The sequence below is a fragment of the Crinia signifera genome, chromosome 8 (assembly GCF_055691185.1).
Source record: "Crinia signifera chromosome 8, ASM5569118v1, whole genome shotgun sequence".
In the NCBI taxonomy this organism is placed as follows: domain Eukaryota; kingdom Metazoa; phylum Chordata; class Amphibia; order Anura; family Myobatrachidae; genus Crinia; species Crinia signifera.
Genome location: NC_139224.1, coordinates 80331082 through 80346120, shown reverse-complemented (window position 1 = coordinate 80346120; position 15039 = coordinate 80331082). Strand labels below are relative to the sequence as shown.

The following is a 15039-nucleotide window of genomic DNA, read 5'->3' as shown; positions in this document are numbered from 1 at the left end:
CCCTAAGCATGACACATATATGCAAACAGGGAGTAGGACACACATACACCCCACAACCAGATAACGTGACACAATATCTGAGGGAGGAGCCTCAGATATGGGTAAGTGGAATAGTTTAAATATAAAGTTCTTTTTGTATCAAACCCGTTAACAACATTCCCTCCTGGTCTAGGTTGTGCCAAGCAATTAGTAGCAGCAATTGGGGTAACAGGAAAAATACAGCATTACCCACTGACGAAACCAGCAGATGTTACAAGCGGGCCTCTGCATACCAAACACTCTTTTCTGTTGGCTGCAGCGGCCCGACTAACCTCCTGGGTAGAGATTTACTATGTAAAATGGGATGTGTCATCTATTGCACCCCTGATGGGGTATTTCTGGACACTCCTAGAAATCTTACACAAGAAGTGCAAGATATGCTGGACAGTCCTCAGAGGCTAATGTTGTATTCCACTGTTATAGAGTCAAATCCATCTAAGGTAGCTAAAAACTACAGCACAAATACCGAGTTCCCTTTGAACTAAAGATGGGAAGGACACAGGATCAATGGCAACCATAGCTTCAATAGAAACCCTGTTAAAAACAGAAAGTATAGCGCCCCAAAGTACAGCCTCACCATTCGAAATCTGAGGTTGAGCTGAAAAAAATACCCAGTGAAATAACAAGGTTCCCAAAAGAGAACTTTTAGCTAAATACCCCTAGACACAGCCCATAGTCACAACCACACTGGGAAACAGAAAGAAAGGGAGGGCTTACAAATCAGAACAGGAGTTGAAAAGGGTAAGAACCAAATAGTTGAGAGCCAATTCCCCCATAGTGCTAAATCCTGGTGTCATCAAAATAAAAGAAAAATTTTCGGTTGAAAATAAATGTACACATTACTGTCATTAATATTTTCTACCCTTTTTGAGTTTTTCTCTCTCTTTTTCCAATTTTTTTTCTCCTTTCCCTACTTTTCTGTTCCAGAAACCTCAGAAAGCCACCAAGCCCCTCCCCCGGGTCTTGCAAGATCGCACACTGTCCTTACGGCCCACAAATGGGTAAATACCAATACAATGGGTTAATGATCTATTGTTATGTCCTTTCCTCATCCACAGCACCAGCAGTTGGCGATAGACAACTTCTGGTGTATCCTCATGAGGCAGGACATAAGGTATCTCAGGACGGATTGCGGTTGCGCCTGAACAAGGGGGGGAGGGGGAGGGAAATCTGGGACACATTAGTAACCATAAACCCACAAATCATAGAAAAATAGTTCGAAAAATCTGTCGCACTCCCAGCAGAGAAAAATACCCATTGTGAATATGCGGTACCCTGTAAAGCGAGTAGTCACAATATATTTTTCAGTAAATCTTGAACAAAGTCCCAGTAACTTTAAGCATTGCTCCTAATGTTACCCAGGGCAACCACAGCCACCATCTTGTGAAAAGCAGTCCAAGTAATGCACAAAGCATTCCCCTTATACAAAGAATGAAAAGGGTTGTAAAACGCATTTACATATAAATAGGTGCAATCACAATACCCATGTCTTCACAGACAGATGTGGAAAAAGAAGGAGAAACAGGCCTGATTACAGCCTTTTGCCATGGGTAAAACTGACACAAGGGACCATGTGATTTAGAATATTAGACCTGCTGAGGGGGCGACAGATATAGTGACGTAAGAAACCTGGTGATGCCAGCCTGACCAATGTCGTACTGCAGTGTGCAATTAAACCCTATTATTTGAGCACTTCCTACTTGTCTACACAGTGTAGTTGCCATAGCACTACTGGTAAACAAAACTGAGAATGTGGTGTTGGGGTGTGTTTTAACTGTTTATGCTCCTCATATAGTCTGGACACTCCTAAAACTCTGCCTAAACATGTGAAAAATATTCATCAGCCAAGTTCACTAAATGGGAACTTGCATTGATGTTACCATGTAAAATGGGTAATATTGTAAACCCAGCAACACTCTTACCAGGTGTGCCCGCCAAAGGCACAAAGGGTGGATTGGTGCTGAGGTTGCTGGAATGGTGGAATTTAGTGGGAGCCGAGACGAATATGATTGCATGACATGTTTGAGTCAGACCTTTCGCAGCAGCCCCCCCAAAGGGTGGTAACAACCCATTGGAAGAGGTAATTCATTTTTTTTCGTTCTTTCCACAACACCGAGGGGAGAAAATTGTACACTGGCTATACCGTAATAGATGGAAAAGGCATAGTAGAGGCTGAACCCATTGGACGTCTCACTCAGCAACAGCAGTCTCATTAATAGTACTGCGAACTGAGAGAAAAACAGCCAATATTCATGCCGACTCCAAGTATGTTTGTTGGGGTAATACAGAAGATCTTAGGCCCTATGGCGCCTCAGATGTTTTGTTTCAGTAGCTGGCACTCCAGTGGCGCAAGCGTTGTAAGTTTAAAAGATTTCTGACAGTCACACAGCTGCCGGACAGAGTGGCTGTTATCAAGTGTAAAGGCCACATCTTCAATGAGGATTCAGTGTCACTTGATAATGAACATGCTGGCAAGGCAGCTGGGTGAGCCATGCGCTCTGCGGATAATGTTTGTGTCCCCCCCCTGTAAATGTCAGTATATTCACATAGAAATACAAGATTTGTGTCCCCTGCAGGAGAAGCAGTCTGGAAGCCGAAGGGATGTGGACAGGAATAGAAAGATGGACAAGGAAAACCAGTGACTCTGAGAACATGCCAAACTGTCAGGACAGAGATAGCCCATGGCCTGACTTGTCTTGACAGGGGAGGTAGGTGAAAAAAAATTAGTCCGAAATTTCTGGCGTGCCCACAGACAGGTAAGACGACAGGATCATGCCTTACTTGTCTGGGGGGAAAGAAACTGCAACGGTTGTTCCCACAGAGCCATCTCCACATCCCTCCTCCAGCAGGATCCTCTGCAGGTAATACAAAATTGGCTTCGTACAGTCCACTCTAGAAGCATTTATTTATTTATTTATTTATATTTTTTTATATATATATATATATGTTGACGTTTGTGTGTATAGATATGGCAGCCCAGAAGCACCCTTGAGTATGCAAAAATATATATGAAAGGTTTAAGTCATATGTGAACCTTCAGGGACTGATGGTACACCCCATAATCTCTTTTTGTAGTAGTAAAATCACTCTCAGAACTCCACCTCATTGGTCCCCATCGAAACATTGCTTGGCGGGCAGCCACAGGTTATGGTAATCCCACAAGGAGATCCTAGACCACAAATGCAAGTGATGTATCCACACCTGGAAAACTGCAGCAAAAGGACTTTGTTGACACCTGTTGTGAACTGTCATAACCATGAACCAGGAGATGTTGTTGTTTCCCCTGCTTTGCCATATACAGGTTGCTTGATAGACCTTTGGAAAGAACCACCCCAAATCTTGTTGACCAGCACTACCTCAATAACAAAGTCGCAGAGAGAGAGATTCGGGTACGTTTGTCCTACTGCCAAAGGAACAGAAAACCAAAAGGTCCTTACACTCGAGGGCGAAAGAAAGAAATCGCTAAGAGGCACCATTTCGGGAGGACTGGAGAGCAGCTAAGGTCAAGCAACCTGTACAAGCTACAAAAGGGACTGTGACACACCCCACTGGTAACAGGTTGGAAGGATCACTAACAAAATTTTTCCTTTCTCAGTTTCCTCTATTGTTGTGGGTCCTATTCTTGTCTCCCCCCCCACTACCCGTTATCTTCAAAATCAAGGATACCGCCGCCGCACTGCTGCCAGGCATTGGACGGACGATACAGAGTTCTGAGAGTGTGTTACCCATCCCAGTTTAGGTCAAGGTAGAATCTATAAACTTGACACATTACCCAGGACCGGATGTTTGATAGTGATAATACCATCATACTTAAAAGCATACCAAAAAGAGAGACAACAAAGAGTTCAAGGGTCTGTTGTCACAAACAATACCTACCAAAGGATGCCATATCTGAAAAACGTGTATATGTTGTAACCACCCCTGTTTTTATTTTTATCCCAAAACTGTACATTATCCTTCGTGACCCTGAGTAGATTGTTCGATAAATGCGGCCCATCGTTTATCCGTGATCCTGGATCGGCCAAGAGCAGATGGTTTACTCCCCTTATATGTTTATTTCATGGATCCCAATTTCTTTGTTAGGATTATGAATTTCTGTATTGTCGTGTAAAATGTTTTTTTTATGTAACAGTTTTATATTTACTGTTAAAGGGTGGACTATGGAAGTCGAGTTACACACACGCCATTTTAGGATAGTATGGCCGCCATTTTGGTTCGCAGAGTTGCGCAAATAAAGTTTCCATACCCGAGTATGTGTGACAAAGTGGACCAGAAGAGTAGCCATACTATCACACATAAATTCATAATAACATACTTACACTAAATGAAATATAGTTAAAGGTTTAGAACGCCACACATAGCTTAGTTAGCCCTGCACGCATCTGTCTGTATCATGTTTAGTACCGTTCCGTTCATTATGCACAGTATTCCGGTCATTGCGAATATTTTGCAATATACACGGCCCGATAGTTATGAACATAATCCATATTCCAGAGACAGTTTCTGTTGAAAGTATGTAACAAAGGAATTTAGATGAAACTGGTTCTTATCACTGCTGACGCCGAAACCATCAAACAAAGGACTCTTAAAGTTCACTCCCCTGCACCTAGTCAAACCAGTTGTATCATCTTACCCCCCGATCACAGTGGACCTGACATACAAATCTCTGACCAATGGGAATGGCCTTTGACCTCCCCCTTCTGACCCTATAAGATAGGCGACCCAGAGCAGCCAAAGTCTCTTCGGCACATCTACCTTCCCATGACTTTTCTACCGGACTATAGTTCAGCCCTGAACGATAGTGAGCTCTGACCGGACTGCACTTCGCATATTTGATGAGACGGGTAACGGTTGCATTAACGGTATTTATACTTATTGTATAGTTGGCTGGTTGTGTCTTGTATCTGTATTCTTTCCCCTTAGCAGAGCCTGTTTAGTATTCATTGTTAGTATATTGTATTACTTGTTATACCTGTTTATTCTTATTTCTGTAACCCCCTTTTGTCCATTAGGGACTTAAATACAACCTTTTCACGGAGTTCTTATCTCCTTATTTATATACAGTGGTCGTGTCTGTTTATTCGCATAATAGCGACAAGATATATTTTACGGACACAGTCCGATAAGGTATATTCGCAGATTAGAGACAAAGTACTGCGAAGGAATCTCTGATTAAGGTATTGGTTCTTGGTGTACATAATACAATAAAAGGTACGCTACGCTGCGCTACGCTTTGTTCGCACGTAGTTAGGTATAAAGGGTACGTTGGTTGCGGACTTATTACGTAACCAGCGCTTTTCACTTATTGACTCTCTGGTCATATTTAATCGTCATTAACTATATATATATATATATATATATATATATATATATATATATATATATATATATATATATATATATATATATATATATATATATATATATATATATATATATATATATATATATATATATATATGAAAAAGAGGTTCAGAGTGCGCTATCAGAAATTAATAGGCAATTTGTAAATTATATACAATTTAATAAAAGGTGCCTAATTCCAGGCGACATATAAAACAAAAGTACTTTTTACAGCATATAATGATTAGTTCTCGGTTATTTGTGTTGTTCTTTTGGTGAAGGGCCTGCTTCACCAAAAGAACAACACAAATAACCGAGAACTAATCATTATATGCTGTAAAAAGTACTTTTGTTTTATATGTCGCCTGGAATTAGGCACCTTTTATTAAATTGTATATAATTTACAAATTGCCTATTAATTTCTGATAGCGCACTCTGAACCTCTTTTTCTTATCTCTAAACCAACCAGGGTCCTGTCTAACAGGGGACCCTCGGAGTTGCTGCTACGCTATTACTGGGCGCGGTTTGGGTACTCTGTATTTCTTATATATATATATATATATATATATATATATATATATATATATATATATATATATATATATATATATATATATATATATATATATATATATATATATATATATATATACACATATATATACATATACATACACATATATAAAAAAAAAAAAGTATTTATGAAGGGACAACAATATTTATAATCAGGACAAAAATTATTTTATTTATTTTTACTGGTGACCTCTCTCTCCTAATGCCAACACTAGAATCCCTAGGCCTTCAGGACACTGTTACAGAATGTTCTCATTGTACTTAAATAGCTCTTTCTTCAATAGTTTTCACCTCCTCTATGCTTCCTTTTATCAGGAAAACTCACATTTAATAATTATCCCCATCATTTAATTTTGGTCGTCATCTCAATAACTGACATAATCTTTCAAGAACAGAATAATATTTCCACCTATAGTACCGTACATCTCCATTTCTGATGACAAAATGACAATAAATACAACCACTGAATCTCAATGCATAGAAGTGGAGGATTTATCAAAACTTTGCCTTAGTACATACATATGCCCCAAAGTACCAACAAATCATCTGTCATTTTTAAACACAGTTGGAATGACAGTTTGGAGCTGGTTGGTTGGTACTTACTCTTTCCACAGCTTAGTAAATAAACAGGTTTACAACTAAGCTTTGATAACTCCTTTCCTTGGTGTTCAAATGACCTAAAGTATGTGTCATGCCCAATCACAGGCAATAGAATTGTATGAAACATTAAAGAAAAGAGTATCTATATTATTAAGGTAGTACGGATGGAGTAATGGTTAGCATTGCTGCCACACAACGCTGAGGTCATGGGTTCAATTCCCACCATGGCTCTAACTGTGCAGAGTTTGTATATTCTCCCCGTACTTGCATGGGTTTCCTCCGGGTACTCCCGTTTCCTCCCACAATCCAAAAATGTACTGGTAGGTTAATTGGCTCCCAACAAAAAATTGACCCTAGAATGTCTGTGTGTGCGTATATATGTGTTAGGGAATATAGATTGTAAACTCCACTGGGGCAGGGACTGATGTGAATGTTCAAATATTCTCTGTAAAGCGATGCGGAATATGTATGCGCTATATAAGAAACGGTTAATAAATACAATTATATGTACAATTGTACTCACCCCCTGTATAGTATCCAGAAGCGTATAGCTCCCTGCCAACGATCCAGGCAACTCCCAGAGCACTAGTAGCACGCTAGATTGATGGCAAAATGGGAAAGTATAAGGTAGATAAAGTATTGTTCAAGAAATTTGTAATCGCAACAAGAAAGAAATATATAAACTTCTTAATTCAATAATTTTTATTGATTTTGCATACCGAAATTAAACAAGACAACACACAAAAAGACACATCAGTATACAGGTGGTACGCGTCCAATTACAAGCGTAGTACAGTGCCGACATATACAGAAATAAAAACGAGTAGCCATTGTAAGATATAGATAGCAATTCCTGTATAGATTTTACCAGTAGAAATACCCGAAGGCGCCATTCGGGTATGTGTTTGGTATAAAGGAGTATGAATCTTACAATAAGTGAAATGTACTATCTCACCTAGTGCATATTATAAACAGGATATCCATTCATGCATTCAGGCTGTAGTCAGAATATTATGTTGATACTGATGTGTCAACCAAAAACTAAAATAAGAATAAACCCCTTAAAAAAAAAAGCCTCCCAAAGGACCCAAAGCAAACCTCCCACATAACCCCCCACCCTGTACTACCCACCCCCAACTTAGGTGTACCTGGAGCCCTGCAACCATAAAACCCCTCTGCCAATCCCTACCTACTATGGAAGAAGTAAGTTAGTGGTCCTTAGCTATATTGTAGCTAATCTGTACCAAAATCCTAACCTACCCCCCCCCCCCCCCCCCCCCCTAACCACCCACCCAACTACATCTAATACTATACTACACTAATACTAATCTAGCCCATCCCTTTGATGAACCCAACCCACCCACCAAACATCCATGTGCGGATAACAGAAGAATGGACTATGTGGGGCAATGGCCGAGTGGCCAAAAATTATGTATAGCCAGGATATATCAGCAAAATTACAATGAAGAGACTGTTTGCAGTGGAGAGAGCCACAGTAAGGAAAATAACATAAGGTACATTCCGAAAGGGCATCTCGAATTATAATAAAGCATATACTGTAACATTAATCCGGCCAGCTCTCGATCAGTCGAAAAAGCAAGATTAACTCAGTAACCTCATCATTAGGCATTCTAGGAAAAATAGGAAAACATTCAGAATATTTGAACATCAAAGTCCAGGATCTAGTAATTTCCATCAGTAGCATTGAAGGGGTTTTTAGGTGGAGCACAACTACCTCAGAGCAGCCAGGTATAGAACAGCAAATAGTCCCAGTTTTGGGCAGACCCATAGAGGAATACGCATCCAGATCATGATCAGGTATGGTAGTAGTAAGAGCTGCAGGTTCAATAGATGTAGGTAAACCTCCCTCAGCAACTTCAGCGCACCGCTCAGGGGTGCAGGTATAAGACAGGATAGCCCCTTGTACAATATCAAACTGGTGGAGAAGTCTAGCGGTAGAGGCGGAGATTGCTTGTAGTATTTGTTGAACAGTGGATTCCATATTCCTTCAGCTAAAGAATGGCCACAGATGAAAATGGCAGTGGCTAGCACACTGCCAAATGCATAGAGGAGATTGGCAGCTTGAGGAGAAGTGAAAAATAGTGCACTGTGTTGAAATATTGTACTCCAGGGGGTGGGTAGTCTCAGGGATCCAGCTACGCACAAGGGTCGGGTAGTTTTACCACATACAGGAATCCTCAGCTACTACAACAGGCAATGGGGATTGTCAGGGAATTGGTGGAATCCAACCCCCAGTAATATATAGCCTGAGTCCCAGATAGTGCCAAAGCTAATTGCAGTGCAGCACCACTTCGTTTAGTACAGGAGGCAGAGGAGATAGGTGCAGGAGGTGAGGGACACAAGCTGTACAGCCACACTCACCCTGCCCCAGACTGATAAGGCCCCGGGTCCCGATGCGCAGCAGGAGACCTTCAGAATGGCGTCTCCACTTCAGGAGGGCGGAAACCGTCAGGCGCTCCAAAGAAACCTGCCCCTGCTTCACAGTTCTTCGTCCCCCGCTTCAGGGAGGGAGAACACAAGGGATGGAGTGCCGCTGTCAGGGCGTAGTAGAGGAAGGAGCCGCGGCGGAGACTGCACGGAGCCAGCGTCGCCGGGTCCCTCCAAAATGGCGCTGGCGGGAGCAGGGACCTGGATGCAGAGGAGAGTCGGGCCGCACTCACAGTCACCGCGTCCGCACTCGCCGATCAGGGTGCTTTAAACTGCAAGTCGAGAGAGGTAAGCCAGGGTATTCGGCGGCTCTCGGCCTGGATACAGGAGTTTTTATAAGGATAGTTGCCGGAGCTCTGTCCCCCTGCTGCCGCTCACTTGCCTGGCCAAGCCACGCCCCTAAATATATAAACTTCTACACTAAATAAAGGACATTGCATACTATGGTCAATTGCTATGCAGAAATGTAGTTCTCAAGCTAAGAGCTATTCAACCAACACTAAAATGTATAGGTTTAATAGCTTCTACCGCATTAACTATCAGGCACTGATGCATTTAAGGCACATCCGGCATTTGTGACCAGGCCTGAAGCCGACTCCTGAGGAGCAGGAATAAATGCAGCCTCAAAGCCCCATACACACAGTGTGATTATAGCAATTATTGCCAGGGATATGATTGCTAAGAAGCCATATTCCCGTGTGTACAGGGCGACGGTCGCTGGGAGCGCACTCCTGCAACCAGCAGCTTCCCCTGGCAGTCAGCTGTTTCCCTGCTTCTTTCCCAGGCATCAGCGACCTTCCTTCATCAACAACCATCTCTGGTCGCTGATGAAAATGAGACACTGAGCAATAATATTGCTCTGTGTTTACAGAGTTTATGTGGGATATTCAATCTGGGATCACGGCTGTCGATCTCCTCCGACAGCCGTGATCCGGGCCCGTCAGATCGACCGCAAAACGACAGACGGGATTCAATGTCCCGCCTGCCGATGGGCGCAGAGGGGGCGTGGCCGTGGAAACGGCCGTGGATTGTCGATCTTCGGCCCGGATAACGACAATCCACGGCCGTTATCGGCATGACAGGCCCGACAGCTTCTGAAGTCGGGCCCGTTTTGCCGTGATCCTGCATCAATGCTGTCACTAATGACAGCATTGAATAGGGAGCTGCTGCTATTTCCCACGTCAGAAATAGCGGCAGCAGATTGCATAACCACCTATAATAGCTAAATTCCTGAAGCACACGCTCTAATTTTAAAATTATGGTACAATGTATACTCCGAGACCAATCTTGACCAAGATTGGTCTTTTTTTTTTTTTTTAAAGACTTTAAAAATTGTTTAAACATATTTAGAAATCCTCATTAATAGCAATGTAAAACGTTGTGTGGAACTTTAGATTTCCTTTTCCACCTTCTATCAATAAGTGTTATGGAACCAATCATGCCAGTGGTCCTACATTTAACCTTTTCAAGACAAGGTGATTTATACCTGTATAATTGAAAATAATTAAAAACCATAATGGAAATTTTGGTACTCTTTACCTAGAACGGCGCCCACGATGTCCATCGCGGTCATCGGGGGTAAAAAATCGCGGGCATCGCATGCACTAAAAAAACGGGTGCGACGCGATGCCCGCGATTTCCCATAGGGATCAATGTTAAAAGTGTGATTGGACGCGATTTTAGTGTTCAATGCCTCAATGCCCGCGATTTTTCCATAGGAAACAATGTTAAATGGGCCACAGAGCCCTAATAGTCTGAAATGGCCCCCACAATTGTTAACGCCACCCCACGATCAACGTGAACCCGAAGCGTGGCGAGCGCAGCGAGCCCGCGAGGGGCGGCGGTACACGTCCTCCGACCTTTTCATACCCCCACTATCCACGTCGGCGTGGAGTTGAGAATAGAATAGTGTGGCGAGCGCAGCGAGCCACCGAGCCCGAAGCGTGGCGAGCCCCGCGAGGGGACGCGCATACCTGTGAAGCCCGCGAAGGGACGCGTTTACCTGTGAAGGTATCCGCTGCGCTCGCCACGCTTCGGGCTCGGTGACTCACTGCGCTCGCCACACTATTCTATTCTCAACTCCACGTCGACGTGGATAGTGGGGGTATGAAAAGGTCGGAGGACGCGTACCGCTTCGCTCGCCACGCTTCGGGTTCACGTTGATCGTGGGGTGGCGTTAACAATTGTGGGGGCCATTTCAGACTTCAGGGGGACTATTTGGGCTCTGTGGCCCATTTAACATTGTTTCCTATGGAAAAATCGCGGGCATTGAGGCATTGAACACTAAAATCGCGTCCAATCACACTTTTAACATTGTTCCCTATGGGAAATCGTGGGCGTCGCATCCGGTTTTTAGTGCATGTGATGGCCGCGATGCCCGCGATGGGCGCCGTGCTAGGTAAAGAGTGCCGAAATTTTTTATTGTTTTGCGGAGCATGGATTTGGCTTTTTAATTTTGGGCACTGCCTAACCATATGTTATTTCTTTTCCAGGACATATATTACTGCTGCTTATTCCCACACTTACCTCCCATAAGCTGGGTACATACTTAATGATCTGTGGTATGGCTGATAGATCGTTCAGTGTGTATGGTTACATCACACTTGACAACACAATATTGTTATTTCTGTATGCAAGCCATCTTTCGCCAGGTCGTCAATCAGACAACCCAACAAATGTTCTGCTGGAGTGATCTGTAATGGATACACCCTAGACGAGGTGCCAGAGAGGTTGGTCCATTATGCTGGACAGGAAGACAGATCTAGTGCCCACCCACACTTATTGAAAGCTGTAATGGTAAAATGAGGAGGTTTATATAATCCTAATCCTCAGTCTCTAGTCTTTTATCACCACATATGACATGAGAGTGGGGGAAAAAAATCATTGGATAAACCAGGAATGAACTAATGAATATAAATTATTTGGATACAAGCCTTTGGTTATACATGCCAATATTTCATGCAAGTTCTTTTTTTTCAAGGATTTTCAAGCATTTAATTAACCAAAACCATATCCTCTTACCGGATGTGTAAGTCCTCCAGCAACAAGGAAGAAGAGAAAAGCAGGGTATGCTTCTAAACTGCAAAAGAAGATAAAAACACATGCTTTATATAGCACAGTTTAACATAGTATGGGTGCAAAAAGTTCACTGGACTGTTATATATTTATTTAGTTTCTGAAATAGCGTAGCATATTCCATTGCGCTTTTACAATTGGAAACAACAGTGATTAAACAAACTGGGTGAAACAAACCAAAAGAGGTAGGAGGGCCCTGCTCATATATATGTTTTCTCTTAAGGTCCATACACATGCGTTTTTGCCCAGTGTGTATGGACAGCAATGATGTAAAAAAAAAAAAAAAAAAAAAAATACTGGCTTGAAAAATTTTCTCCATGGCCACACCCAGTGTGTATGGGCCTTTAGTCAAATTTTGGTTTGCATGTGGTCTCTACCTTTCACTAATCTCATACCACCTTGACTATGATCATTTAAGTGCCATTGATTTATACGCTGGTATGGACTTCCATGTCCACTGAAAAGAATGTAACAACTTCACTTCGGAATCCACCCTTCTTCCACTTACAGTAGGCTGACAAATAAAAAAAATGCATTGAGGCAGAGGGGTTATACCATTGAAACTATAGGACAAGGCCTCTCTAGAAGGGGGTGGGGGTGTATGTGTTTGCATCTGGAAGCTACATGTACATCCAGCACTTTTAATGCATTTTAGAGAATCATTGGATAGTAGAAGTAAACACATGCTGCATCTGTAGAAATCTTGAAACTCACGTATTTTGATGTGCCCGCTGAATGCAGTTGAAAAGGTGGCCAGTTGCTTTATCATCGCTGTACAGGTTTGGATACTTATATACAAAAAAAAATATATATGTATTATATTTCCATCAACACAAATCAAACATTTTTACACTAACAAGTGGTAGATTCAATTAGATGAGGGTTCATTTGTGCAGCCTCCCCCCCCCCCCCCAATATGTAATTTTCCCTAGGCTATTCAATTACAGACCCGCAATCATCCCTGAGGCTACAGACAACCTGTAATGGTTGCAAGCAATAATGACCATTAACTGGAGCCTACTAAGTAAATGCTTGTTAGTGGGTAACCCACAGCAACGAACGGGCATGTACAGAATTTCAAGCACTGGATAAAACAAAAATGTACCATGCAATTTTTGGGGACTGTCTCACAACTATAGTAACTCAACATTGTTTAGTGACATGCAAAAAAAAAAAAAAAAAAAACTGGCCAATTCCACATGAGATCACTCCTCTCCGCCCCCCCCAAAAAGTCGGAATGCTTGTGTAGTTTCACGGCGCCGCCACGCGCATACTCTGTCTCTGAAACTTGGCAGCCTGCCAGAGGCTCGCGTGCCACTCTAGCTATAATGTAATGTAACGTAGCGCTGCGCGTGCCACTCTAGCTGTAATGTAATGAAATGTAGCGTGTAAACAGGACACAAACAGGGCTTCTAAACTACACACCCCGGCACACCGCTATCAAAGGGGGTGTCCCCAATGTAGACGCTAACATTTTAGGCGCCTTTAGCATCTGAATTCACACTCCCGGCACTTCGTGCGCACAGTCTGTTGCTTAGCCTCGCGCAGTTAGCGTAGTCAGTCAGTAGTAGCACTGTGTGAGAGCTGGAGGTGTATGATGGCAGTGGCAAACCTGACTATGGCGATGGAGCATCTGACTCTGTTTAGTCTGCCGCAGACGGAGGAGGCGGCGGTGGCTTTCCTGCAGGCCCACCAGTTCCTGCCGCAGACCCAGACCTGCCCCAATGGCCACCCCATGAGGCTGAGCGTCAAAGAGCGCATGTGGCGCTGCCACATTCGCAGCTGCCGGAAGAAGGTGAGCGTGAGGTCCGCGCAGTGGTTCCGGGGGTCTCACCTCAGCTTCGTGACCCTGATCCGGTTCATCTATTGCTGGGCGGAAGAGCTGACCAGCATAAAGTTTTGCGACCGCCAGCTCAACATCTCGCAAAAAACATCGGTCCAGTACAATAACCTCATGAGGGAGGCCTGCACTGTGGACCTGCTGGTGCAGCCTCAGCAGTGGATCGGAGGCCCGGGTCACATTGTGGAGGTGGACGAGAGCCTCTATGTGAAGAGGAAGAGCAATGTGGGACGGCTCCTGCCCCAGCAGTGGGTGTTCGGGGGCATCTCGAGGGAGACCGGGCAGTGCTTCATGACTGCGGTGAAGGTATCCGCGTCCCCTCGCTGCGCTCACCACGCTTCGGGCTTGGTGGCTCGCCACACTTTATTAAATCAACTCCACGCCGACGTGGATAGCGGGGTATGAAAAAGTTGTAGGACGCGTACCGCCGCCACTCGCCACGCTTCGGGTTGGCGTGGATAGTGGAATTTACATGCCCCACCACCTTAGCGGCTTGCAGGGTGCCTAGATTCAGACGCTTAAGCGTCTAAATCCAGAAACCCCGGCTTCTTAGCGGCTTGCAGGGGCACCTGGATTCAGACCGGTTTTGCGTCTAAATCCAGGCACCCCCCCTTCTTAGCGGCTTGCAGGGAGTCTTAATCCAGACGCTTTAGCGTCTAAATCCAGACTCCCCCTTCTTAGCGGCTTGCAGGCAGTCTGGTTTTGCGTCTTAATTTAGCGTCTACATGGGGACACCCCCTTTGATAGCGGTGTGCCGGGGTGTGTAGTTTAGAAGCCCCGGCACGTCAGCGGTGTGCCCGGGGTATCCACTTTTACATGCCGCCGTTGTCAGCGGTGCGCAGGGATGCCTATTTCACTGTGGAACTACAAGTACCACAGTGACCTGTCAGCGCCTGGGCAGCGCGCTGCTGCCGCCCGACGCTACGCTGATAACGTAGCTGACAATACGCACAGTCAGACAGAGCTAGAGCAGCACGCGCACAGTTAAACAGAGCCTCTGGCAAGCTGCCAAGTTTCTGAGACAGAGTGTGCACGCGGCGGCGCCGTGAAACTACACAAGTACCAAAAAAGTCCACCACCCTTCTCAGATTTTTACAAACTTTTTTTTTTTTAATTGCTGA

The 15039-nt window shown here is 43.9% G+C and overlaps 1 protein-coding gene across 8 annotated transcripts in view; it reads right to left on the bottom strand.

The window, feature by feature from the left end:
• MGST3 (microsomal glutathione S-transferase 3) overlaps nt 1–15039 on the bottom strand; it is a 49122-nt gene that overhangs the window by 19836 nt on the left and 14247 nt on the right. For all 8 annotated transcript variants that reach the window (XM_083156712.1, XM_083156715.1, XM_083156713.1 and 5 more), the window contains 3 exons: nt 12793–12866; nt 12025–12082; nt 7079–7151 (listed from right to left, as the gene is read on the bottom strand). In XM_083156712.1, coding sequence (XP_083012838.1) covers nt 7079–7151; nt 12025–12082; nt 12793–12866 — 205 coding nt within the window. The remainder of the gene's footprint in view (nt 1–7078; nt 7152–12024; nt 12083–12792; nt 12867–15039) is intronic.